Raw genomic sequence first — 25,732 nt, 5'->3', positions numbered from 1 at the left:
TTGGGACTATTGAGCAATTCTCCCAAGGAAATCCAGGTAGGTTTTGTAAAGAAATCCACCAGGCTGTCAGATTAGGCCATCCTTGTTTGATAGGCTCTTGATTCCTGCCTGGCTGTCCCAGCTCACTGTGCCAGAATTGTCAGACTGCAGCTTGGTTGCCCACTTGGGATATTGCCTTGCAAAGACTGTCGGAATATATTGGGAATGCCAGTGCATGTGGACTCAGTCTGGGCTTCATCTCTAAAACCAGCTTGTTCATTTTCTGGAGCCAGGTCACACAAGTATACACCCCCTGAGAGTTATAACACATCAGGGTGGGATGGAATATAGAAGATTATCATGTTCCTGTTCTCCAAACTTTTAATTCTTACCACTGAAATTCATTGCAAACCAACATGGCCACAGTCTAATAATCCATTCACAAACCAGTTATGCACATACTGGCCTTTAGAAAGGGTTTTATACTTATTTTAGTATGATTGTTCAATAGCTGAAAGTGCAATTCTACAGAATAAATTTGGCCAAAAAAAAAAAAATATTGCAATGCTTCTCCGTCTCCCCAGTTTTCTACACTCACTCACCCTATCAAATATTAAACTACCAATATCTGTCTGACTGATGTTAATGGGGAAACTAAGTTGCCTTAGTGCTCCCAATAACAAGGAACATAAACATGACGAAGCCATTTCTACTTGCTTTTCATAGTAGTTCAGATTTGCAGCTTGTCTTAGCAGGCTGCATTTATGCCGAGTTGAACAGGAACCCATCCTTTTTCTTTCAAATTACAGGAATTGCATTTTCTACAATGTGATGAAAAACAAGAGTTATTTTTGGTTGGTAAGCAATTGTTTGACATGGTAAAAGTAATAACAACACTTAATAACAGTCATTCCATGTCATCTACTGCTGGTATTATGAAAAGGGAAGATTTGTATACAGTGATCAGGTAGGAAGGTGAAAAAAATTCACAAATATCACGGGGGTGGGGTGGGGGGATCACCTCTAGGTCAGTGATTTGAACAAAGCCCTCAACATTAGACTTCACTAAAGGACCACCTTATTAAGAACATTGAGAAATACTGCATTAGAATGTCTTTATAATATGTTGTTTTCTCAAGTGCTTTTATCATTCAGTACAGTACACTATACAAAGCCATAGTTCCCAAGGACAGGCTGACTAAATGTATGTTTTTATAATGGAAGGAAATCCAGAAAGTTAAAGCTGACAATTAAGGGAATGAAAAGTTTCAAGGCATTACAAACAGAATACAATTCTTAATGTGTTCAAATGCGTTCGAAATTCAGTTAATATTGAGTACAGCAGAAACCAGATAATGAAGGTAGTCTAGAACACTGTAATGAAAGCTATGCCCTCTAAATGTTTTCATGTGATTTCCCTAAAGAGTTAGGGTTCCATGAGAACTGGGTGAAGAAGTAGTCCTTCTCCTACATTCAATAAGTGGTGTGGTGTGGTGTGGTGTGGTGTGGTGTGGTGTGTGCACGTGCACTTGCATGCATGCGTCAGAGAGAATCTCCCACACATAATGAGATATTGGGAAGTATGTGCACCAATTACACATTTCAAAAGCAAGAGGTTAGGTAAAGCAATGCCTATTATTTTTGTCCTAACCCTATGGAAAGCTATCATCTCTTTTTATACTTCACTTACCTCTCATTGCTTAATTCACACCACAATTATACCACTACACAAAAGTTAAAAATAAAATAAAAGGAACACATAATCTAGGTCAGCGATCTTCACTGTGCAGCCACAGGCTGCTGGTGGCCTCCAACTTGCCTCTCCCCACCACCACCACTGATGGGGCATGCACTTTCCTCCACGCCTACTGCTGCGTCTTCTGAGCAGCAGCGGGAGGCAGGAAAGACAGGAAGGTACCTGGCCAGCACATTCAGTGTGTGTGTCCCCCCTCACTGCTGGGGTGCATACCACTTGCGGGGCTGCTGGGTCAAGCAAAGGCCCACGGCAGAAAGCATGGGGCAAGCCGGCAATGGGAGAATGAACACCAACTCGCAGCCCATGCTGCATAAACCAGTGGAGATCACTGATATTGGTCTACACCGGCTTATTAAAAATATATAGGGCTTATTCTTGTCTCAATGTATTTGTTGTCTACACACACAAAATAGATGGGAGACTAACCCAGCCAATAAGGGAATCATTTCCCTTTCTGGTCACCCTATTAGTTCTTCCTACTTCCTGCCCTAGCTGCCAGCCCACTCTCTTCCAGGGCTAAAATGACTACTGAGTCTCCAGCATCAGGTTATGGAGGCTGAAAGGATGTGTGGCTCTCCTCTCTTGCATTAAGAGTCTAGCAGTTCTTTAATACTAAGGGCCACTAGGGAGTGGAAAAGAAAAGGTGTGGCAGGTCCCAACTGAAAACTTCCCCACTGAATATTGAGCCACCCACTCTATCTTCTAGCATTAAAGGACTACAGGCCCTTTAGCAGGAAACAGAAAGGCACTTTGGCCTCCTAAAAAGAGATCTACAGCAACCTTCAGATAAGACAGAGAGAGTGTGTGTGTACATGCCATAAAGTCGATTTAGACTTCTGGTGCCCACAGAGCCCTGTGGTTTTCTTTTGGTAGAATACACAAGGGGTTTACCATTGCCTCCTCCCACGCAGTAGGAAATGATGCCTTTCAGCATCTTCCTATATCACTGCTGCCCGATAGAGTACCAGCGGGAATTTGAACCGGTAACCTTCTGCTTGCTAGTCAAGCATTTCCCCACTGCACCACTTAAGGTGGCAGAGTACTGTTCGTATATAGTGTAGAATATAACCATGGGGAAGGTATACACTCTGTTCAGAAAGGGGTTGCACAAATGTGCACAAACCTGAAGGGTCAGATCTGCACTGGCTTCCAGCATGTGAGAGGAGAGAAGAGCTGGTCTTGTGGTAGCAAGCATGACTTGTCCCCCTAGCTAAGCAGGGTCCACCCTGGTTGCACTGGAATAGGAGACCACATGTGAGCACTGCAAGATATTCCCCTCAGGGGATGAAGCCATTCTGGGAAGAGCAGAAGGTTTCAAGTCCCCTCCCTGGCTTCTCCAAGATAGGGCTGAGAGAGATTCCTGCCTGCAAGCTTGGAGAAGCCGCTGCCAGTCTGTGAAGACAATACTGAGTTTGATAGACCAATGGTCTTACTCAGTATATGGCAGCTTCCTATGTGTTTCTAGATATGATGTTAAAAGTGTTGTTGTTTTACCTAAAACAATTAGTCCTAAATGGCCAGGGCCCAGGGTATTAGCAGGGCTACTTGCTCCAATATGAATTCACCAGTTCACCAAGGACAGTACCCCTGCTCCAGATTTGCCTGTCTTTGGAAGTTAAGCCGGTAGCTGGATAGGACCTTCTGGCTTATAGTGCTCTAATTCTAGAATACTTTTCTTAAACACACTCTTAAATATTTGGCAAGTTCTGTTACTTGGCTACAGAACCATTTTAATTCTGTTACTGATTGTTTTAATTTACGTGTGGTCTTTCATTCTTTTCTTTCTTTTATAAGCCACTTTGAAGACTTCTGGTGGAAAGTTGGAGGATAAATGTTTCTAATAAAAAAGTGAACTGTGTGTGCAGCTCTCTCGTCAGCTTGCCTGTTGGGTGCTTATCCAGGACAGCTGCATCTCACCCTAGGTGGACAGACAATAGGCAATCTGCATAGCTGGACTAAACAAGTACTGGCAGATGTACACAATCAGTTAGATAATACAACAGGCACAAAAGTAAGACCTGAACCTTCACTGGACTATGCCTCCTCCAATTTTCACTCAGATTAATGGGAAAAGGCTTAAGGAGAGGAGAGCTGGTCTTGTGGTAGCAAGCATGACTTGTCCCCATAGCTAAGCAGGGTCTACCCTGGTTGCATCTGAATGGGAGACTTGATGTGTGAGCACTGCAAGATATTCCCCTCAGGGGATGAAGCCGCTCTGGGAAGAGCAGAAGGTTTCAAGTTCCCTCCCTGGCAGCATCTCCAAGATAGGGTTGAGAGATTCCTGCCTGCAACCTTGGAGAAGCCGCTGCCAGTCTGTGAAGACAATACGGAGCTAGATAGACCAATGGTCTGACTCAGTATTTGGCAGTTTCCTATGTTCCTGTGTTGAGCCTCTTATTCCCTATCCCTACTAGTCAAATAATTTCTACCAAGGACTAGTTATAACAGCTAAAGTTACCAATCAGGACTAAATCCATTCTTCAGCTATTAGGAGTGGAATTCAGGCCTAGTAAATATATCTGGTGGCAGGTCCCTGCATCTCCTTTACAGGCCTCTTATTATTCATAGGCTGCTATATTAGATACAGAGGCTATTCCCACGATCAGCCAAAATCAGACTAGGGGAGCCTAGCCTGATTTTGGATGATCGTGGGAGCCACCGGGCTTGCAGCCGAGCCCGGTGGCCTCCCGGCAGTTAACCCGCCTAAGTACCCCTCCCCTTAAACCAGGTTTGCAGAGAAGCACTTCACAAACCCAGTTTTTCTGATTGTGAGTAGCTGCGGCGTGGCTCCACGTCGTGGCTACTCATGAGTAGACCCCCAGAGGGGAGGCGAAAAGCCGCCTCCCAGCTCTGGGGGTCTCTCCAGTATGCCCTACGCACTCGCGCAGGGCATACTGGAGCTTCCGGGGTCCCCGCGGCCCCCGAACTCCCCAGTCCCCGCCGGCTCCATCATGGAGCCGGCAATCGTGTGGGCGGCCAATCCGGCCACCCAGGGCTCCCGCCCTGCTCGTGTGCAGGGAAAGTGGGCTTAGCCCGCTCTCCCCACTTCCCTTCCCAAACCGGGTCTCACTGATCGTGAGACTCGGCTCACTGTATACCAAAGGCCTGGTAATCTGTGATGTTGGATACCCCCATCTTATTAGATGCTCACATTTTACAAAAGGTAGTACTTATTTGAACTTATTCTTAGAAGAGTAAAGGTTTTTCCAATTCCTTCAGGTTTATGGAAGCAATTTCACAGAATTAGTGGGTTAAATGGAGGAATCTCATAATTCCAGGATACAGTTGAAAGGTCAATTAACGGTCTCAGCAAAAATAATTCTTGTATTATTTCAGATACAAGAATTTCTAATCCAAAAAAATTCTTGTATTATATCATATAACAAGATGAAAACAATTTTAATACTGAGCTATAAGACAAAACAGCAACATAACATAAAGTAATAACAGTAAGGTATCTTTCAAGCTAACAGTCTATTCTCCAAATAAACAACCCAAAATTTAGAAGCATAGATGGACCTTGTTACTAGTTTATTGTTAGTCTGTGCATTAATTTTAGCACCACACACCTCTCATTTTAACTGAGCTAAGAAGTTCAATATCAAATATCTCCCTCAAATCATTACCACACTCTCACATTTACTTTAAAAAGCCACCCCCACGTTTTCCATTTAAATGTAGTCCATCAAATACACACAAGTAAGCTATTCTTCCATTCACAAAATTAGTAGTATATCATTAGTCAAAATGCAGTAGACATTTTTAAACGTTTTACTTTCTGCTAAAATTTATATTTGTTCTCCTAAATGCTTCCTCCAACCACAAACAAATATACTGGTATAGCAATGGGAATCATAACAACCTCAAAACAGTGGTACATATGCTGGTAACCTCCAGACTTGATTTCTGCAATGCGCTCTATGTGGAGCTGCCTTTGTACGTAGTCTGTAAACTCCAGCTGGTACAGAATACGGCAGCCAGGTTGGTCTCTAGGTCATCTTGGAGAGGCCACATCACTCCTTTGCTGAAAGAACTACACTGGCTACCAATAGGTTTCCGGGCAAAATACAAAGTGCTGGTCATAGCCTATAAAGCCCTAAACGGCTTGGGCCCTGGGTATTTAACAGAATATCTCATTCATTATAAGCCCTACTGCCCATTAAGGTCTTCTGGAGAGGTCTGTCCCCAGTTGCCATTAGCTAGCTCAGCTGGTGGCCAAGGCTACACAGGGACAGGCCTTCTCGGTTGCTGCCCAAAGATTGTGGAACACGCTCCCTAATGAAATACAATCCTCCTCATCTCTGACAATTTTTTAAAAGCATTTGAAAACCCACCCAAGCTTTCCCAGCTTTCCCCATTTTCAGCTTTTAATCTGTTTTTGATTTTAAATTGTCTAAATTGTGTTAAGGTGTGTGTGTGGAGCGGGGGTTGTATGCTTTTTTATGTCATTGTTGTTTTATGTCATTGTTAACTGCTCAGAGAAGAAAGTCTGGGGTGGTGTACAAATGTGATAAATAAATAAGTAAATATCATGTTATGTTGTTTTATGTCATTGTTAACTGCTCATAGAAGAAAGTCTGGGGTGGTGTACAAATGTGATAAATAAATAAGTAAATATCCAACAAACTGTTCAGAACTTGGACCACTTGTTTAAAAAGCCGTTATGGCGGTGCAGACAGTCTTTTGGTCATGCTCTCCTCTAGCAAACATTTAGCTGCTTTGAATGTGTGTGTATTTGGTAGTGAAAGAAGACAGACATTTTCCTAACACAAATGAACACATTATCAGCAATCACTACAACTTTAGCAAGGGCATAGCTGGAGAGAGGGGGCATAGTTCTCCCCTCTCCCCAACAGCCTGTTGGAGTGAGAGAGATAATGAAGAAAACAGGGAGAGGTAGAGCTGGGGAATAGGGATGGGGCCAGACCGGTCCGGAGGCCATTGTAAAGGCCTCCGGACTGGTCCGGACCTTGGTGGTTCGGTTTGGGGTAGCTTTAAGAGTGGCGGGAGGGTTTACTTACCCCTCCCACCGCTTTCCCACTCTGGCGCCGTAATGTTCAGAGTAACTGGGGCGGCAGGATACCTCCCTGCCGCCCCTCCCCCGCTGCTGCTCTGCAAACTTCCCAGTAGTCCTTTGCGCGCACTTAGTAACAATTCATAACTCTCACAGGATGTACAGTTTCATATATTTTAGGTTAGGCTTGTTCAAGATCTCTCTGTAATACAAAAACCTAATACAAAAGTCAAACATGTTTATTGTTATAGTTTTTACCTCTTTCAATACTAGTCAGCTCTCCTATGGGAAATTAATACTTTCAGCATGAACAATGGACCCTCCGAATGGCCTCTGAACCCTGTGGTTGCTCAGAAGCTCGAGGAAACTCTGGATTAAAGCAAAGAGCTTCCACTAAGAAATTATTCAACAGGAAAAGGTCCCAATTCCTTAAATTCATTTTCACAATAGAGAGCTCACTACTTTACCTTTCAGCTTTTTCAATACCTTCTACTGTTTATGGGCAATCTACTCTGAAAGGTATTTAAAATGCTAGTTTTAAACACTGACATTACTTATCATTAATCAAATTTCAGACATATTAATATTCATTAGTGAAAGATATTTAAAAAGTAAGCTGTCCTCACCCTGCGGAACGTTGATGCACTTCTGCAAAATAATCTGGACTCTATTTAGAAATTTTATAATTCCATAAATTATAACCTTCCTATCAGATATTATTTCTTAGACGTTTTCATATATTTTGCCCACCAATTTACTATGTTTACTAGATCCGTTCTTTTTAAAAAATTGAAACAAAAATGGAATTAATCTTGTTTAATAGACTCAGATTTCTAGGATACTCCATCTCAAAGACTCAGGGTGCATAATAATGAGTTATAGTCTGGAGGAGGGGAGAAGAAAACAGTTTGCTTGCTTGCATACCTTAGTGTCCTTGGGCTCAAACAATCAAGTCCAAACAAGCAGCCTTCGCTTCCATCTATCAGACAATACAGCAATTATTTAAAAGGCACCACAACAATACTAATGGTGATTAGGCTAAACGGCTGGACAAACAGAATGTATGAGACTGAAAAGCACATGTGTTTCAAGGCCCTCTCTCCTGTAAAACAGTCTGAGTGACAAAGAAAGCATTTGTATTCACAGTCACTGCAACTTTTATGCAAGAAGACTTCCTATAGATTTCCTGTCAGGAAGAGAGCTTCCTTTTAAAGAGCCAAAGTGTTTAGATACAGTACCCATTCCTCCTAAAACCAATATTTGGAAAGGCAAAGGACAGAGTTCATTAAAAAAAAAAAAAAAAGTCAACCCACAAAGAGGCCAAATTACTTTTCCAGCTACAGTATCACATGCCAGATTTGCTTTACATCATTCTTGTTTCAACTGCCACTTGTGCTATACTCCTAACAATTGTAGTGTATTACTCATAGTGGATGTGTCACCTGCTCCCTCCCTCTCCCCAACTCACAGCATACGTTCTTGCACCGTAGCACTGCAGATCACTGCTTCCAAGATATTCACACATGCAATATTACATTTTAGAGTGTTCTGACACAACATGCATAAGCTTCCCATCCCCACAAGAGTTACAGGTCACAAGTCAACTTATAGTCTTCAAATAACTCAGTACTGGTTAACGAATTGCAGCATACACCAAGCAACTGCCAAGATTCTGCTCTTACAAATGCAGAGTTTGTATGTGTTTAATTCATATGAGATGCTATAAAATGCTAAGCAAAACAAATACTCACAAAGATAACTCTGCCACAATACTGAATTCTAGGGGCGGGGGGGGGCTGATTAATTGTCTTAATACAGTGGCCAAAACTGACTGAATGTTCAATTAGACATGATCTAGTTATTCTGATCTAAAATGCCCCAAACCTAAAAAAAATTGCATGGCAAGAATGAGCAGCATGAACACAGAATGAACAGGGATGCACAGAGAATCTAGGTGAAGACAGTGAGGCCAGATTGATCATAGGTGTGCTGCTGAATGTGCTGCAGCAAAGAAACTCTAACTAACCAAGGTAGTTCCTGTTCAGCTCTTTAAGCAAAAATTGCCTCTCTCTCTTAGTGCATGGCTTCTGAGGAAAACAGAAAATCTTGATGAGCAAAACTTGTTCAAACAATGTTTCTAAGAAGTATTTATCTATTATAATGGTTGATAAAAGAATGCTCACAAGATATTCTTAAAGTATGACAATCCAGTACTGGATAGAGAAACATATTTATCAAGCACAGTGGGGGGGCTGAGTTTGGGAGGCAAGTGTATAGTGTAACTTACTGGCAACCACTAGCCTTGGCTTAAAACCAAGCAGAGGAAGAAAGGAGGGAGATTCTTTGCAGTTCTGTATAGGATGTCTTCATCTTTAAACTAAAATATGCCTTACAGGGGAAAACATGCCCTGATGTAAAATGAGTATTGACATCATTGTAATGAAATGTTATGTCTAATCGCCGCACTAACAAAGCAGTTGAACAACAAAGCAGGTTTCCAAGATTTCCCCCTTACCCATTCACCATTCCATCAAATATTATTTACTGACTCTCTTGAATGCTGGATTTTAAAAGCCAGCACAGTATTGTATGAATGAAACAAAACAGGCATTACTTTAGTAGGTAGAAAAACCAAAGGCATTTCCTTCCACAATTCCCAATTCAAAGATTGATATTTCCTCTTATTATTATCACCTTCATTGTGATATTTTGTTTGTGCTCCTATCCTGCCATGCATGCACAAACATGTTGGTGCAGTGTCCATTATTTCTAAAGAGCCTCTGCTGAAGCAATGAAAAGGTGAACATACACATGTGATACACATCCACACACACTCATTTGCCCACCCTACAAGCAAATGTTTACATTTATCCTCATTTTAATCACCAACCAAATTTCCCCAGACAAAAACAGCTGGAACATGAAGACCACATTCACAGAGCCACTACAGCAGGTGACACTTTTTGTTTAGAAAATGAAACCACAGAAATGCCTATTGAGATAATTGTATTTGGCTGGATTAAGTGGCAATATCTGGTTTGGTAATCATTATTCAGTACAAGGAGCCTGGAGGTCTGGGAAGGGGAGCTGGCTTCTTGGATCACATCTCTCAAGCGTTTTGATCTGCTGAAAATACAGATTTGATCATTTTTCTCTTCCTCTGTTGGGTGTGTGTGTACACGCTAGAAGGCTTTAAACACCATATTGAGAAGGCCCTGCTGTGAATCTTCTTGAGGTACAAAATGGTGGATGTATGCTTTAAAAGAAATTGCATTATTCATTACAACCTATGCTAATCAGACACAATATAGCCCCTTTACAAAACACAGGGGAGATAAACAAACATGCAAGACCAAGCCTGGGAACAAAGATACAGATGTGTGTGTGGTGTGTGTCCACGTACACACACACAACTTACAGACCTGATGTCATGTAGCCCCGTGATGCCTGGGAAAGGAAAGCTGGTGGGAAATGTTTGTGGAGGCGGTAGTCCTTTTCACTGCGGGACCTCATGCGATCAGAGGCCCGGTCAGAGAAATCAGAGCTAGGCCAGGCTCGCCGCAAGGTTGTACTTCGGGTCTTCTTCATTTTGAGGCTACCTGCAGTCTAATCCACCACGAGCAGCACCAGCAGCAACAGCAGCGGCGGCGGCATGAGCCAGGCCTCACGGCTTGCTCACTGCACTCCGCTTCACATCAGTCTCTTTCCAGGCACGGCTCCGCAAGCAACATTTTGCCACTACCTCGTCCATCAAGCAAGCTGCAGGTCCGTTCCTTTTCCCCCGCTTGAAAGATCCAATTTTACACACGTCCCACAATGCATTACACTTCATTGGCACTCAAGCCCGGCTTATAGCTTCCAAGAGTCATGTGGAGGACAGGCAAATTACCGTATGTGGCTTCTAAGGTGGTGGTGGTAGTGGTGGCGGAGGAGAAGGAGAAGGAGGAGGAGGGAGACAGAAAAGCGGGGAGGAGAGGAGATCTGCAGCGTGGAAGCTCTGGGGTCCCAAAACAATAGCTCGATTCAGCCCAGAAGGGCTTAGCCGACTGTGAGCTGGGACACAAAAGACCCGAGCAAATTAGGCAAAGCCCACGGCCTTTGGTTTTGACCCGAAAGGCTGCAGAAAGCAAAGCAGTGCAGCATCCAATCTGCAATGCCATAGGAGTCGCATGAAGTGCTGGCAGCAGCCAAATGCCGATTTCCTCCTCGCCTTCAACCTATCAGAATCCAAGCAAAGCATCAATGAAGCAGCATAGAAATCATGGCTGCGCCCTCCGCGCGACTATTCTTCCCGCGAGCAGCACTCGCAGCTTCTCCTCCCGCACAAGCAGAACATATTCCTCATGCATACATTCAAGGTGTGCATCACCTACAAACAACAGCAATCCTGTTCGACGCCGATGGTCATCATGGCCGAGGCTCCTGTCTCTGCCCGGCGTCCCTTCCTTGTCGTAGGCGAGGGTTCTTCTTTCCCCAGAACTGCATCTGCGCCTACGTCGGCTTCTCGACCGTGCCAGCTCCTGCAGCCCTTGGGGCGACCGGCTGCACGATTAATCCCACCGTTTTTGCTTCCCGAAAACCCAGCGTGTATCGTCTGCTCGGCTGGCCGCTGCTGCTCCTCTCCGCCTCGAATCCAGTGAATAGCTATTGAAGGGCAGGAAACAAGGCAGCCACCCAGTCTTATGCTAATCAAGACGCTGTCTTAAGTTAGACGCGCTGAGCCAGTCAGGCTGCACATTTTCATGTAAAATACCCTTAGGCTCCATCCAAACCTTGGCTTGTGCCCCAGCCTGTAATCAGCTTGTGTGTATTTACATAGAAAGTTGATTTTTTTAAAAAGAAAAGAAAAGACAATCCAGCCTACTACTACACTTTTTCTCAGAAGGGGTGGGGTGTGGGGGGCTCTTGTTTTTGAAAACAAGGATTTCTTGGTCTGCCTTCAACAATAGTCAGTTTTGGGAAGGAAGGAAGAAATCACAACCAAAAGATGGGTGGAAAGAAACATTTCATTTGACAGCTACAAAGGAACTCCTGGGTAAAGTAATCAAACTGTCTTGAAGCAGCTTCTTGGGTAGCCCTTTTCTTTGCATCCACCCACCACCAACCCACCAGATTTTATGAGGCCTCTAATCTCTTATACAAATCAAGGCTCAGCATAGCTGTTTCTAGCCCAACAGCCAATTACAATGGGACAATGCCTGTAGTTGGGATACTGGGAAGAGAGTCCGATCCTGTTTGGACTGTAGCTTATTGCGGAACACACATGAGTTGTTGGAGCATAACTGTGGGAGGGCTGTTATGGAGGCTTAAAAGGATATCCCCCCTCCCCTTCCCTCTCTCCCCAAAAGGAATCTGAACTATGCTTCTTTCTAACCACAAAAGCTCTTATGGCCAAGATTGTTCATTCAAAATAACGTTATTTACTATTGAACATTTCAGATCTTGGATTTCCCCAAGATCTGATTTCTAATCTGTTGCTAGTCATTCACCTGTCCATTTTTTAAAAATGTCCCTACACACACACACATATACAGATAAAGCAATCTAGAGTGGCAAAAAAAACTTCCAACAAGACTTTTCTCCTAGGAGTTAAAAGGGTTCACTTCTCATGTGCCGCTACAGACTAATCAACTTGGAAGATTTTATTTTCACTGTTGGGCTCACAGGTCCTCACAAAGCTTTTGCTCTCCAGAGTCACTGAAAGGCTATGCGGGGACGGAAATTTCTCCTTCCTTTCCTTAGCCATCTCCCCCAACAGACAACAAATTTCCTGTAATTCATCTTTCCGATAATTTATTTCTGCAGAGATGCCATAAATATTTTCCTACAGATCTGCCACAGAGTTGCACATATTTTTATTGCCCAAAGTTGTTACTTAAAAATTTACTTGGTCAATATGTTTTGTTTAGGCTGCTGACAATTGTTATGCAAGATCTTATGGGACAGTTGGTGGGTAGGTCACTGACTGTCACTCAGAAGCTATTTCTCCATTTTATGGTGAGATCCAGGAGCATCTAGCACCACAGAGATAATCAAGATGAATACACAATGTCATGAAGGCACAGAAATTAGTCAAGAATGTGCTATTGAAATTAGTCAAGAAATTAGTCAAGAATGTGCTATAGAACTGGATACATAAAGGAGACTTAATCAAACCCACGGTTGTCATCCTGCAAACACACCTCTCTACAAGAATAAGAAATTCATAGAATCAGTTCCAGTCATTTGCAGTCTTGAGTTATTCACAGGCAGCTTTGTTTCTCAGAGGAATTTGTTTCTCTGAGCTCTACCCACTATAGGTAATTCTGCTGCTGTTAGCTAATCACTCATACAGTAATGAAAAAAGGTGAATCAAGGACCTGATATTGCTAGGGATTGTGGACCTTCTTTCAACTCATTTCATCCTTTAATTCGCCCCTGAATGTGTAAACAAGTCAAAGGTTGAAGTGAGTTCAAGACATTAACCCTAGTTCAGGACAACAGATTGTATAAAAGAGGTCCCTTGTCTTCATTTGTTTTATAGATGACTATCAATTCATCACACAGGCCAGGAAGCAAATTTACCCACAAACAGAAGTTTATTTTAAATATACAATCACAATTTTAAATTTACAATTGCCCTCCACCACTACCCTTGTTTTATAAAGAAAAAAAATCTGGTGAACACACTCTTTCTGCAATAAGTTAACTATTCTTTTCCTGCACCAAGGTCACCATCCCCATCTAGTACATAAGGACTATGCACAACACTAAAAGTATTTTTTTTAAAAAAAAGACTTGCTGGAGTGTTGTTATTCTAAAGGTGTTGTAGTGCTAAGGTTATACATAGAAGGCGCTTGGTTTTTTCTTTTCTTTTTATAATCAGAAAAACCCTGTGAGCCAATTATCAAAGGATTACAGTGAGTTATATCTAAAGAAAGTTAGTCATGACTAACTTTCTTTGGACACAACCTCTTGTAGTCTGTTCATTAATGGGACTTAAGTTAGCCATAAATACTTTGTCTCATTGATTTCAATAGTGCTTAATCGTGACTAATTCTCCTTGGAAACAATCAAATTTCAGCACTCCAAACAAGGTGCTTGTACAAATTCAAGGCTATGAAACTTCAAAGTCAAGCTGCCAAATTTCTGCCATTCAAGACACCTCCATCCTAATGACTTTTTCCTTCTTTCTTCCAATGCAGTATGGAGGGGGAGAGAGCAAGTGTGAACATCTTTTGTTTCCACAAGCATTTCCTTGCTATATGAATGGCTGACCATCCATCAAAGGCTATAGCAGAACCTCAGCTTCCTCATTTAAAGTCATATTACCACTCAGAGACGTAAGTTTTGGGCGGTATAAACATATGTAAATAAATAAAATAAATAAATATTAAACAATACAAGGTTTTATCTATAAATTTAATTATAAATAAGGTACATTTGTGATGGGTAACTTCAAATTTTGCTCAAAACTCAAAACAGAAGGACTGCAATGTTTAAGGTAGTTGGGCACTAGCAAACAGATGCGCAAGCCAGAGGTTGCCAGTTTGAATCCCTGCTGGTAAGTTTCACAGACTACGGGAAACACCTATATTGGGCAGCAGCAATATAGAAAGATGCTGAAAGGCATCATCTCATACTGCGTGGGAGATGGCAATGGTAAACCCCTCCTGTATTCTACCAAAGAAAACCACAGGGCTCTGTGGTTGCCAGGAGTCGACACCGACTCAACAGCACACTTTACCTTTAGTAAACAGTGGATATCTTGTCAAGATCTGTGCATCTTACCTTACTCATAAGGTAAGTGGAACAGCAAACTCGCTCACAGTTTGCAGACAACACCAGAGTATACAATAGAATAAAGTACAAAACAGACATAAAGTGCTACTGCAAGGCACCCCTTCACATTGGGTGATTAGAAAATATCCTAGCAGGTGAGATTCACTGCTAGTAAGTGCAGGATAATGCACACTCAGGACAAATAATCATACCCTACATGTGGACTCATGGGTTGGCTTCAACTACTAAGAAAGCAATCATAAGCCAAAGCCCACTGAGAATGTCAACCCAGTGTACTGCAGCAACATAAAAGGCAAATGGCTTTTAAAACAGAGTAGATAAATTCATGGTGTGCACGTATGTCAGAGGTTCGCTATTAAAGAAGGAAAGACAATCTCCACGTTCAAGGGAATGCTGCTGAATATCCAATGCTGGACACAGGCAACAGGAGAGGGATAATAATAATAATCTTGCCCTGCTCATGTCTTTCTTTGGGGCACTGAGTCCACTGTCATTTCTAGCCTTTGAATGGTGCTAGAGAATAGCCTCTACAGGGACACCACCAACTTCTCTAGCCTCTACACTTAGCAATTTGGTTTGGGGTCAAGCAGGCTGCACTCAATTATAGCAGCAAGGAGCAGCATAGAAATGTGAGTCTCAGCATTCAGTATTAGGACAAAATCTAAGTACGAGAAGCTGAATTCACAGGTTCGAGCTGTGCACTTTAGTTTATGTGAATGGGGTATGATAATGCGAATGTTTTGTTCAGAAAGCTCAGATACCATGAACACAGGGCTCCCCTCCCATCTACTCCTTCCATAAGGAGTCCAAAAACAATCAGACTGGGAGCATGAGAGCAATGGCATCCCAATAAATCAGATGTTATTGGTGGAAGTTCCATGGTGGACATAACAGAAATGCAGCTTGGGGCAGGCCCGAGCATTTTGTAGATAAGGGCCAAACAAGGTTGGATCTTGTACAATAACACTACAGATGTTGGTGTTCCACAAGTACAGAACTGATTTTAGAGGTTAAAAATAGTGTAAATGAGGCCTGAATTTATTATATTGAAAATAATGCGTGGGGTGGGGGGAAGAGTTGGGACTTCTTACACACATGAGGAAGCAATTGCAAATGCCGTATCAAATGCCCCTCTATCTCTTTTCAGGTTTCTTTTAAAAAAATATGGCTTGGGCTGATATCAGGTTACAGCTGTCTTTTGATTTTAGGAAGGCACGAGTTTTAGCTTTCCAACATGGACACTCAGGCCCACTAAGCAAAATAACATGAAACAGTGACACAGTACAACAACTATCCTCCAGCGTCTGTCACTAATATTCTTTAATTGGTTCCTTTTTTTAGAAAATGAAGATCATCAGTTAAATCAGATATACAAAAGGGCACCACAAAAAGAAATGGTTGGCAAGACCTGTAGCTGGCTGCCTACACCTTGTCACAAAACAGGACTTCTACTGAAGAGATTTAATTCACACTACAGAGAGTTGTTAATTTGGCTCACTCAGAATATATGTTCTTGAACACAATATTTATTGTGATTGTATGTTATTTAACACAATAATGTGTTACATAAATAAAATATCTGAGAAATTAAATGCTTAAAAAGAGAAAAAGAATGTGTAAGACAGCGCGTAAAGCAATTCTGAGGCTGATTGTTAAAGAGCATATGTTAAAAAAAACACCAGAGGTAACCATTCAAACATCCTCAGGCTAGTATGCCGTTTACCTCAAGAAAGATATTGGGTGTATTATGCAGTTGTACTAATCCAGGCTTAATTACAGAACTACTTAAGCTAGTTTCAGATCATATTTCTCTCATTTATGATGGTTCTGGAATGTGTAATGACAGGAATCCAGTACTTCTGCTCATAGATTTCACCAGATTTTTTTTTAAATCTACAATAAGTTAACTTAAATAAATTTTAGAAAGAACTTGGTTTCCCCAAATCTCATTTAGAGGAGAAAGGCTCTGTCCATATCCTATTCTAGTTCTTCTGAAAGTATTCCTGGCTTTTAACCCATTAAAAAAAATACACTGGATGAATCAGAACCTCAGTGACAAAGCCTTGTGCTCACAGGTACACATTCCACACAAACACTCAACATATAGGCACATAGCTCTTACTTTCAGCATTTTTAAAAACTAAAAGTGAAATAGAGAGCCATCTCAGTCCTGAAAATCTGTGATCATGAAGAAAGACTTGGGGCTGGCTGGGATGGTATGTCCCCTGAACCCTTAGAATAAAATGGAGGAAGAACATGTGTGCACAATATCTCCACACCCATTCAATGTGGCATCATTCCACCATACACCCACGTCCCACCCATACACCCACCAGTGCCCCACACTTAATTTGTGCACTGAAGACAGGGAATAGTTTGCTTATTGAGGGAACAACCATGCAATTATATAGCAGACTAATGGTGCACCAGGATGTATGGCCCAAACCAGCCCTCTGCCAGAGTTCTTATGCATCTTAACTGCTCACACTCTAACTCAAGCAAGGGAGTGAGTGGCTGGGATACCTAAAGGAAAGGCTCTGTCCAAATCTCTGTTGTTAATGAGAGAAGGGATTAAAGAGCCCTTTGCCTGTATCTTAAGTTGTGCGATAGTCAGTGTTTCTGGTGCTCCAGTGCCTTGGGCTCAGTTCAAAATACGTTTCCAGTTAAAAATAACCACAGTCCAAGAGCAAAGGACGTTGTCAGGCCAAAATGTGGTCAACCACAAACAGCAGTCCAAGAGAATGAGGCAAGTAACAAAGAAAATTGGTGCCAGTGGCAGAACTATGAAAAAGGTGTCGAGTGCAATAAGCTGAAATCATACTGAAAACCCAGAGTGACAGGTTGCACATATCAGTCAGAGCAAGGAAAGTAATTAAATATGCAAATTAACTGTTTCTCCTTGGCTCATAATGGGCTTCTTATATGCTCTCCAAACTAAAGAAGGGAGACACTTCTCTCTATATAACCAAGACATTTTGGGTAACAAAGAATGTTTTAAGAATTTACCTGATTGATATCCTCAGATCCAACATACTGTAAGATTCATAGCTTTCATAGGATAACATAATATCAAGGTTAAGCACAATAATAGCCATAGAGGCCTTTCACATGACCAGGCAGGCAGTTGGGAGAAGGCTGGGTCCAACTCACCTTCCCCCCAGACAATGAAGGAAATGTTGCTGAGAGTGCAGACCACACTCCCAGAAGATCTGCACTGTCCCTCAATGAACCATGAGACAAGCCTGGAGCACCCATCTCTGTTTCTGCAAGCAGCCCAAGAAGACACATAATCCCGGCAGGCAGGTTAAGGGCACCTTCTCAGCCGTAACCCTGGGTAGCAGCCAGGCTACAGAGCTGGGTTTGGCAGTGTGGTGGCAGCAAGATCCGTGTAGATCCCAGGGCAGACCCAGGCTTGGTTGCTTGTGAGAACAGCCTTATAGAATCTTGTCAGTGCATTTCTGTATAGCAATTTTCCATGGATACATGCAAGTCAAGGGCTAGAATTTGGAGCATCACAAGACAAGGATCCACTTAAACCATGGGCCATTCTCTCTTAAACATAATCCACTTATGTTTAATCCACTCCAAGGTACTTTTTAAACATCTTTGTTTTAAAAAGCAGTTCGCAATGTGGCATGGCGTAGAATGACTGTTGTTGGGAAAAAGAAAAAAGCTCTGCAGCATATGTGGTACCCTGAGAACACGAAGTTGGCTGATTCAGCTGTTGCAAACTTTTAGTCCTCATGGAGGCTTTACAGACAGAGCTTCTCCCTGCTTTACAGACAGAGCTTCCGAATCTCCTTCTAGATAGTGTGAGTTCGCACTCCAGCCAAACCTACCCCAAAGTCCTTTCAAGATCCTTGAACACACTCCACATACAAATTGGGCTTTGTCTTGCGAATTCTAGCTTATCTTGGTGTATTTCCGGGTTTTTAAAATGCTGGTTTTAAGCTATGTTTTCTGAAAACACCTGAGCAAATAGGGAGAGGCACTGAAGTAGAATCATTAGCATGATAAGAGGGATACTCCCTTTAGAAATGCAGATATAGCTCTTTATTAATATCTCCCCCCCCCGCTTCCCCCCCATTGGCTAGAAGGAAAGCAGGGAGGTATGCCATGTGAACTTGCATCAAAACAAAACCAAAGAGCAGAGCAGAGTGGCTGCTTGCCTCAATACCACAAGTGTGATTTGAAGTGGCTTTGCTCAACATTTACCTCACAGCATGAAGCCATGTGTGAATTACTCCCTCTTGGTTATAAATTGCACATGGACAATGGTGATCTGAGCAGCAATGCACTCCATTAGCAATGCAGTGAGCCAATGTCAGCTTATTCCTTTGAACCAGGGCCCTCTGGTTACTGTGTTTGCCTCTATTCCTTGTATAAGTGAGTATCGCATCAGGGTGCATGCAGGATATAAGTGCAGCCTTCTCCCCCAACAGCTTCATGGTTTGGGGAACTGAAAGCAATCACACTATGACCTCCCAGTAGACGTTTGGTCTGCAGAGACACATTTTGGTCACACATAATTGTAAGTGTTTACCCCATATTCTCTACCAGCCATAGGGGGGCAGAAAAGCAGCAGCAGGAGGTAGCAATCACTAAAGTGATGTACACGGAGACCCAAAAAACAAAACAAAACAAAACCCAGAAGGGTCCAATCAGCGGAGGAGGCAGATAGAAGAGCATTATGGTCTTGATCTGGCCTGTGGACCACCTGTTGAGCACCCTTTGCTTTATATCATTTCTCTTCAGTTTCTGAATTAAAAAACATTACTATACTAATGCATGGTGTTAAAATGCTGAAACATTCAACAGCTGCTCTCTTGTTACAGACATGACTTTACAGACAGTAGCTTTAAAAAGCCACAGGGTAACAAACTCTGTTTGCCAGTGAGCTCTTTGATGAAGATGGGGAAAAGACAAACAGGTGTCTACTGTTATATTTGGACAACAGATAAAATGCGTAATGGTATTTGCTAGAAGAAATTTATTATCTTCTTCCCTTCTAGCCTTCCCTTGAACATGTTGTCATTTATAATAATATGCAGTGCAGCTGGCTTCTGCATGTCAATTTGTGGCTTTCAACTGTGCTATAGATATTTGAAACTATATAGAATTGCGCTATAGATATTTGAAATAGAAAGATAAAGTTGAAACCAGCATTCATCCCAGCCTAAGGGAATATTTAATTTGTCTATGTGTAAACCAGCAAACATATACTTTATGTAATTTGTTTTAATTCCATGTTTTCTTCCCATTTCTTGCACAAAATGAACATAATTTACATACAGTTTTCATGTAGTTGGGAGACATGCTTTTTTATATAATTCTTATTACCACAAATGTGAAAAACCTGAGTCATCTCTCAAGGAGTCATTATATATGGAGTTGAAAAGCCATTTGAGCACCTCCACCCTCCCGAAAATACTGTAAATATTTTTGGTGAGGCAGGGAGGAGAGTTGGTCTTGTGGTAGCAAGCATGACTTGTCCCCTTAGGTAAGCAGGGTCCACCCTGGTTGCATATGAATGGGAGACTAGAAGCGTGAGCACTGTAAGGTATTACCCTCAGGGGATGGATCCACTCTGGGAAGAGCAGAAGGTTTAAAGTTCTCTCCCTGGCTTTTCCAAGATAGGGCTGAGAGAGATTCCTGCCTGAAACCTTGGAGAAGCCACTGCCAGTCTGTGAAGACAATACTGAGCTAGATAGACCAATTGTCAGTATATGGCAGCTTCCAATGTTCCTATATACTTTCAAGTATGGCACCAAAGAGTCTGCATTTTTATTATAGTGTGGAAAACAATAGAGTCTTTTGAAGCTGGTTGATATGATAGTCAGAAACACCTGTTACCCTTACTGAAAAACATGTTTGAAAAATTGTCCAAATAGAGCTGCAGAACCACAAAACAGGAAAATTGTCCCTACACAGTTGGTGATCTTGGACGAAGAGAAAAAGTGAGTAAAGCCCAGAGAAGGTTAAAGAAAGAGGTGGCTATCTTCAACATACCACTTCAGGATCTCCACCCACCCACCCAAGAACTGTAATCAGCAACACCAACATAACCTGTTTGGCTCAAAAGTTATTAAACAGGGAATTACCAAATGTAACTCTGGCGCTTCAATATTACTTTGCATTTCTTTTCACCGCCTCCCTTTTTTATATATCTTGTATTTTTTAGGCTATAGACTTTCAGGCAGGGACTGTCTTAATTTTAAATTATGAATTTTGTACAACATCTAGCTTTGTATGCATTGTAAAAATGCTATTTAACATTTCGTTTCTGTTCAGTCTTGTGACAATTATATTACACACACACATGCATACACACTTTCTGTTATGGCCACACCATGAGACATACTGGCTGTCCAAGTGATGGCACAGCACATCATGAGTTTGTAGAGTGGTGCACGCTTTTTCTGGATGTTTTTCATCCACACATTAAGCACTGCATTCAAAAACCAAATGGAATCTGGTAAAAGTGAAGTGTGTAAAGTTCCTATCACAAAATTTAAATATTGGTTGCTTTTGTACTGAGTGAAATGGTGTATAATATAGGAATGCAGACTAATTTAGATATTTCCATATGGAACCCATTATAAAAGCTATTTATTTGAAGGGCAATCCATCAGTAGATATGACCTTGAACAAGGGCGGAGCCACCATTGTGATAAAGGGTTCAAAGAACCTGGGCCGCCAATGAAAAAGGCCATCAAAGCCCACAGGGGGTCATGGCTCAGGCTCCAGAAGAGCCCCAAGTGAACTCTTTCCAGTCAATGCCTGGCCTCTGGAGAGTCCCAAGCAATCTCTACATCCCAAACAATCTCTCCATCCATTTCAGGCAGCATTTGCTGCCTGACAGCCTTTATTTCCCTTTATCTCCCTCCAGCAAGGGAAAGAAAGAGAAATAACTGCTGCCGGGCAGCAAGCGCTGCTTGAAATAGATGGAGGAAGAGTTTGCTCGGGCTAACCCGAGCCCGGACCATGCCCCCTTTGCACATGACATCACACAAATACGGGGGCATCACTCGGCTCAAGAAAGCCCGAGTGAGCTTTCTCCCCCGTCCATTTCAGGCAGTGCTTGCTGCCTGACAGTATTTATTTCTCTTTCTCTCCCTTGCTAAAAAGAGAGAAAGGGAAATAAAGGCTGTCAGGCAGCAATGGATGGTGGGGAGATCTTGCTTGGGCTCTCTGGAGCCTGAGCCACGCCTCCCTGCACATGGCATCACATGCATGGACATCACTAGAGGGGCCGCTGGGCGGGGCCTGGGACAGGCTGCAGTTTGGCTGGCTCCACACCTGGCCTTGAAGTTGAACTTGTAGTGACAGATAATGACATCTCAGTGGTGTAATTTGTAATGTCATCATCCACCCCAAGATGGCGGATGTGTTAACGTTTGAGGTGCAAGTGGGAATCAATCCAGACCAAATTTAGTACAGTTGCAGCAACACATAGGGAGACCTCAATGGCATAGTTTGTCATTATGTCATCCACCCCAATTCAAGATCACTGACTCATGGACATTTGAGGCAGAAGTGGGCTAACTTGTGAAGATGGTAATTATCAATTAAAATTATAATGAAATTTAAAGAATTATAATGAAAGGAAAGTTGGCAGGTTAGTTCTTACCAGAACATCTTGTTTTAATATGCAAACACAAAATTCATCCTTTAATGGGATTCATCAGAAATATAGTGGTGTCAGTGAAGGCAATTTAAAGTGCTTATGTTCCGATAATACATGTTGCAAATAACATGTTTAAATTGAATAAGAAATTGCACAAGTTCCCAAAGTTTAGCCACTATATCCTCATCCATGTTAGGAGTATTTAAGTATCTTCAGATTGTTGCCTACTGTACAGTCTTGAATAGAGAGCCAAAGGTGGACTTCTGACCTGCTTTAGGCAGCTGTAATCATGTTTGGCCACTTTCTTTTGCCCACAGGGCAAAAGTGGATTCCCTTTCCAGTATGTAGACAAATAATGGATCAGCTCAGACATACCGCAATGCTTTGGCACTATCTGAAAAATCCCTCTGCTTGCACACTCCTTTCTTCCACATTTAGATTTCCCCTCTTGCTTCTGAGTTAGTGGCAAATCAGACTTTGCTGTTACATCCAAACCAGGCAAATCTTGTACAAACCAATTTGAATGAAAAGGAACTATAATTTTCCAAGGTTCAGGAATTGGAGGGAAGGCAACTGAAGCATTCAAGGCGAGGAAGAAGCACATGCACCAAGGCTCATTCATATAATGCTAAATCAATGTTTGATGTTATATCTGAACTGACCCAATGACTTGCTCAAGGCTTTCTAGAAGGCTTTGTAGCTGAATAAGTGTTTTAATCTGGGGACATCAAGTCCACTTCCAACAGGATTGTAGTGGTTCCTGCCATCTTTGTTGTTCCTAAAAATGCCATGGAGGTCACAAAGATTGTTGCATTCCCATGTGTGCAATGATAGTATCTCCACGTGGATGCTAAGAAGTAAACACCAGACGATCATTACATTTGGAAAATATGAACAAAAAGTCTGCATTCATGGAACAAGTGACTACTGCAGTAATGCATTCCAGAATAAAGATGAGCCCACTGCATTAGCTAACAAATATTTCTCTAGAAAAACCTTTTGGTGACAATCTATCATAAAACAAACTATTCACTACTGACCAGCAGAGTAAGTGTTACAAATCTAGACTGTCTATCAAAAAACAACAAACTATTCACTACTGACTAGCACAGCGAGTGTTACATATCTAGACAGATTTATGAGCATCTGTTTGTATGGAAAACTCAATATTTTGTTCTGTCCAATACAGATTTTTAAAGGAATATTAAATAATTTAGCATTAAGACATGCTTTGAAAACAATTGTGAAAGTTAAAAGTCTCTTGAGATGCTGATTAGGCAGCCTTATGCATTCCTTAGGTGCAGACTGAACTAACCCAAGATATCACCTATATGCAGGACTAATTCCACAAGTGTGATTTGTTTTGATTTCTCAGTCTCAATGAATCACTGCAGAACTTGGGAACTTTGGCTTCGGCTAGTGCGTCAGCTGTGCCCCTTTCTTGAGAAGGCAGATCTGGCCAGAGTTAATCATGCCTTAGTCATGTCACAGCTGGATTACTGTAACACGCTGTACATGGCGCTGCCCTTGAAGAATATTCAGAAACTGCAGCTAGTACAAAATGCAGCAGCTAGAATTTTATCTGGAGCTGCCCGGTGGGATCACATCACACCCATTTTGAAAGAGCTGCTCTGGCTACCAGTTTGTTTCTGGGTCCAATTCAAGGTGCTGGTTTTGACCTTTATAGCCCTTAAGGGTTTTAAGCCTGGATACCTAAGGGACAGCCAGCTCCCACAGGTTGCCGTCTGCGTGACGAGGTCATCTAAGTGGGCTCTGCTCCGAGTGCCAACAGTAAGGGAGGCTCAGCTATCATGCACTCGGGACAGGGCCTTCTTTGCTGCCCCCAAACTCTGGAATGCTCTCCCTTGTAGCTATTAGCTCCTCAGTCTCCATCACAGTTTTTAGAAAGTGTGTTAAATCTTGGCTTTTTACCCAGGCTTTTAAAGGATTGTCTCTATTGCTGCTTCTTTGTATATTGTATTTTGTATGGTTATTTTATGTTTGTATTGTAAATCTTTAGTCAGACTCATGTTTTTATATTTTAGCTTAATATTTTAATTGTGTATTTTTATAGACTTGTTTTAATTTTTCTGTGAACCGCCTTGGGATTGTTTTAATGAAAGAGAGTATATACATTTAACAGTAACAAAAAAAAATACAAAAAATAAACTGTGGGAAAAACTGGAAGCCTCCTCAATTGACTGGCACCTGTTATATCTCATCCATATCATATATGGTGATATATCCCTGATAGTTAGGTGCAACCCCCAAGGTAATCGATCAAGTGCCGTTCCATCCCGTAAGGGCATCAAACAAGGCTGTATACTTGCTGCAGTCCTGTTTAACTTCTATATTAAAGCCATGGTGGGTGACCTTAATAAACCAGACTTTCACCCCACAAGCTCACAGAGAAACACATCTCTACCCTGCTCTATGCAGAGGATGCAGCAATTCTCTCAAGGACCCCCATAGGTCACCAAAGAGCTCTGAGGGCCCTTGCCCAATACTTCAAGGAAGATCATTTGGAAATTAACTCTCACAAAACCAAAATTATTGCCTTTGCTAAGAAACTCCTGGCGTATAAAAGGGAACACAACTGAGAAGGTTCCATGCTCCAAATACCTGGGGGTGGTTTTCCATACGTCTAGCATAAGAGAAGCTCACAGCATGAAAATTCCCAGAGGAGCACCGCTGTCATCCTAAAATTCTTTCATTCAAGAGGAGGCCATTACATACCTGCAGCCCTTAAACTGTTTGAAGCCAAGTTGCTGGCACAACTCCTCTATGAAGTCCAACTCAGCCCCTTCTCCAACTTCACCCTGTTGGAGCTTGTCCAGTCCAAATTCCTAAGAGCAGTTTGCCAATTACCCCAGTGCATCTCTAATGCCAAACTACGTCTAGAGGCAGGCTTGGTGAAAGTAGAGGTTAGAGGTTGGCCTCTGTGTCAATCACTGGTTAGGTGTTTTCCTTCCTCCTGCTGGGTCTAGTCCCCTTAACACTATAGGACAAGTATCAGTCCACCTGGAAATGAACAGAGCTGTCAAAAATATCATCCTTGGGGTTCTCTCCTCCTCTTTTACTCCCCTTAGGCTACGGGCAAGCAGGAACACTCATCAAACAATGCACAACGGACATAGAGCACCAAACCAATTTAGGCAGGGTCCCCACCATCTTCATCAATGAAAGCCTAAGATACATAGTAACTCCTGCTGTATAACTCATATAGCTAGAAGCTCCAAAACACAGAAGGGCCTTCACTCTAGCTCGCTGTGGTGCCCTTCCTTCAGCTATGTTGGAATGTATAACAAGATGAACATCCATGCCTCTGTGATAGAGAATGTCCTTCTCCACTGCCCATTCTACAGAGACATTTGTATTGCCCTTATTCTTCCGCTATTTGCTGAGATACCAGGTTGTACAGGCCAATCCTACATCTCACTCCTGCTCTCTGATTGTAACCCCATCATAACACATAAGATCGCCAAGTTTTATTTATTTATTTACTTACTTAAATTTTATATCCTGCTCTTCCTCCAAGGCGCCTAGAGCAGTGTACTACATACTTAAGTTTCTC

The 25,732-nt window shown here is 42.2% G+C and overlaps 1 protein-coding gene across 3 annotated transcripts in view; it reads right to left on the bottom strand.

Annotated features, from left to right (window-relative positions):
• The window catches only part of STOX2 (storkhead box 2), a 246,056-nt gene that overhangs the window by 139,753 nt on the left and 80,571 nt on the right, over positions 1–25,732 (bottom strand). Inside the window, exons 1-2 of one of the 3 annotated variants that reach the window (XM_053257671.1) lie at positions 11,123–11,402; positions 10,172–10,966 (exon numbers count right to left, since the gene is read on the bottom strand). The exons of 1 other annotated variant lie outside the window; for it this stretch is intronic. In XM_053257671.1, the coding sequence (XP_053113646.1) occupies positions 10,172–10,337 (166 nt within the window). In that variant the 5' untranslated portion in view covers positions 10,338–10,966; positions 11,123–11,402. Of the gene's footprint in view, positions 1–696; positions 801–10,171; positions 10,967–11,122; positions 11,403–25,732 lie in introns of those variants that run through there. One more of the 3 variants, XM_053257672.1, reaches the window with a different exon arrangement.

This window comes from Hemicordylus capensis, chromosome 5, assembly GCF_027244095.1.
Source record: "Hemicordylus capensis ecotype Gifberg chromosome 5, rHemCap1.1.pri, whole genome shotgun sequence".
Classification (NCBI taxonomy): Eukaryota; Metazoa; Chordata; class Lepidosauria; order Squamata; family Cordylidae; genus Hemicordylus; species Hemicordylus capensis.
Note: the sequence above shows the minus strand (reverse complement) of the source record. Positions and strands in the feature narration are given on the sequence as shown.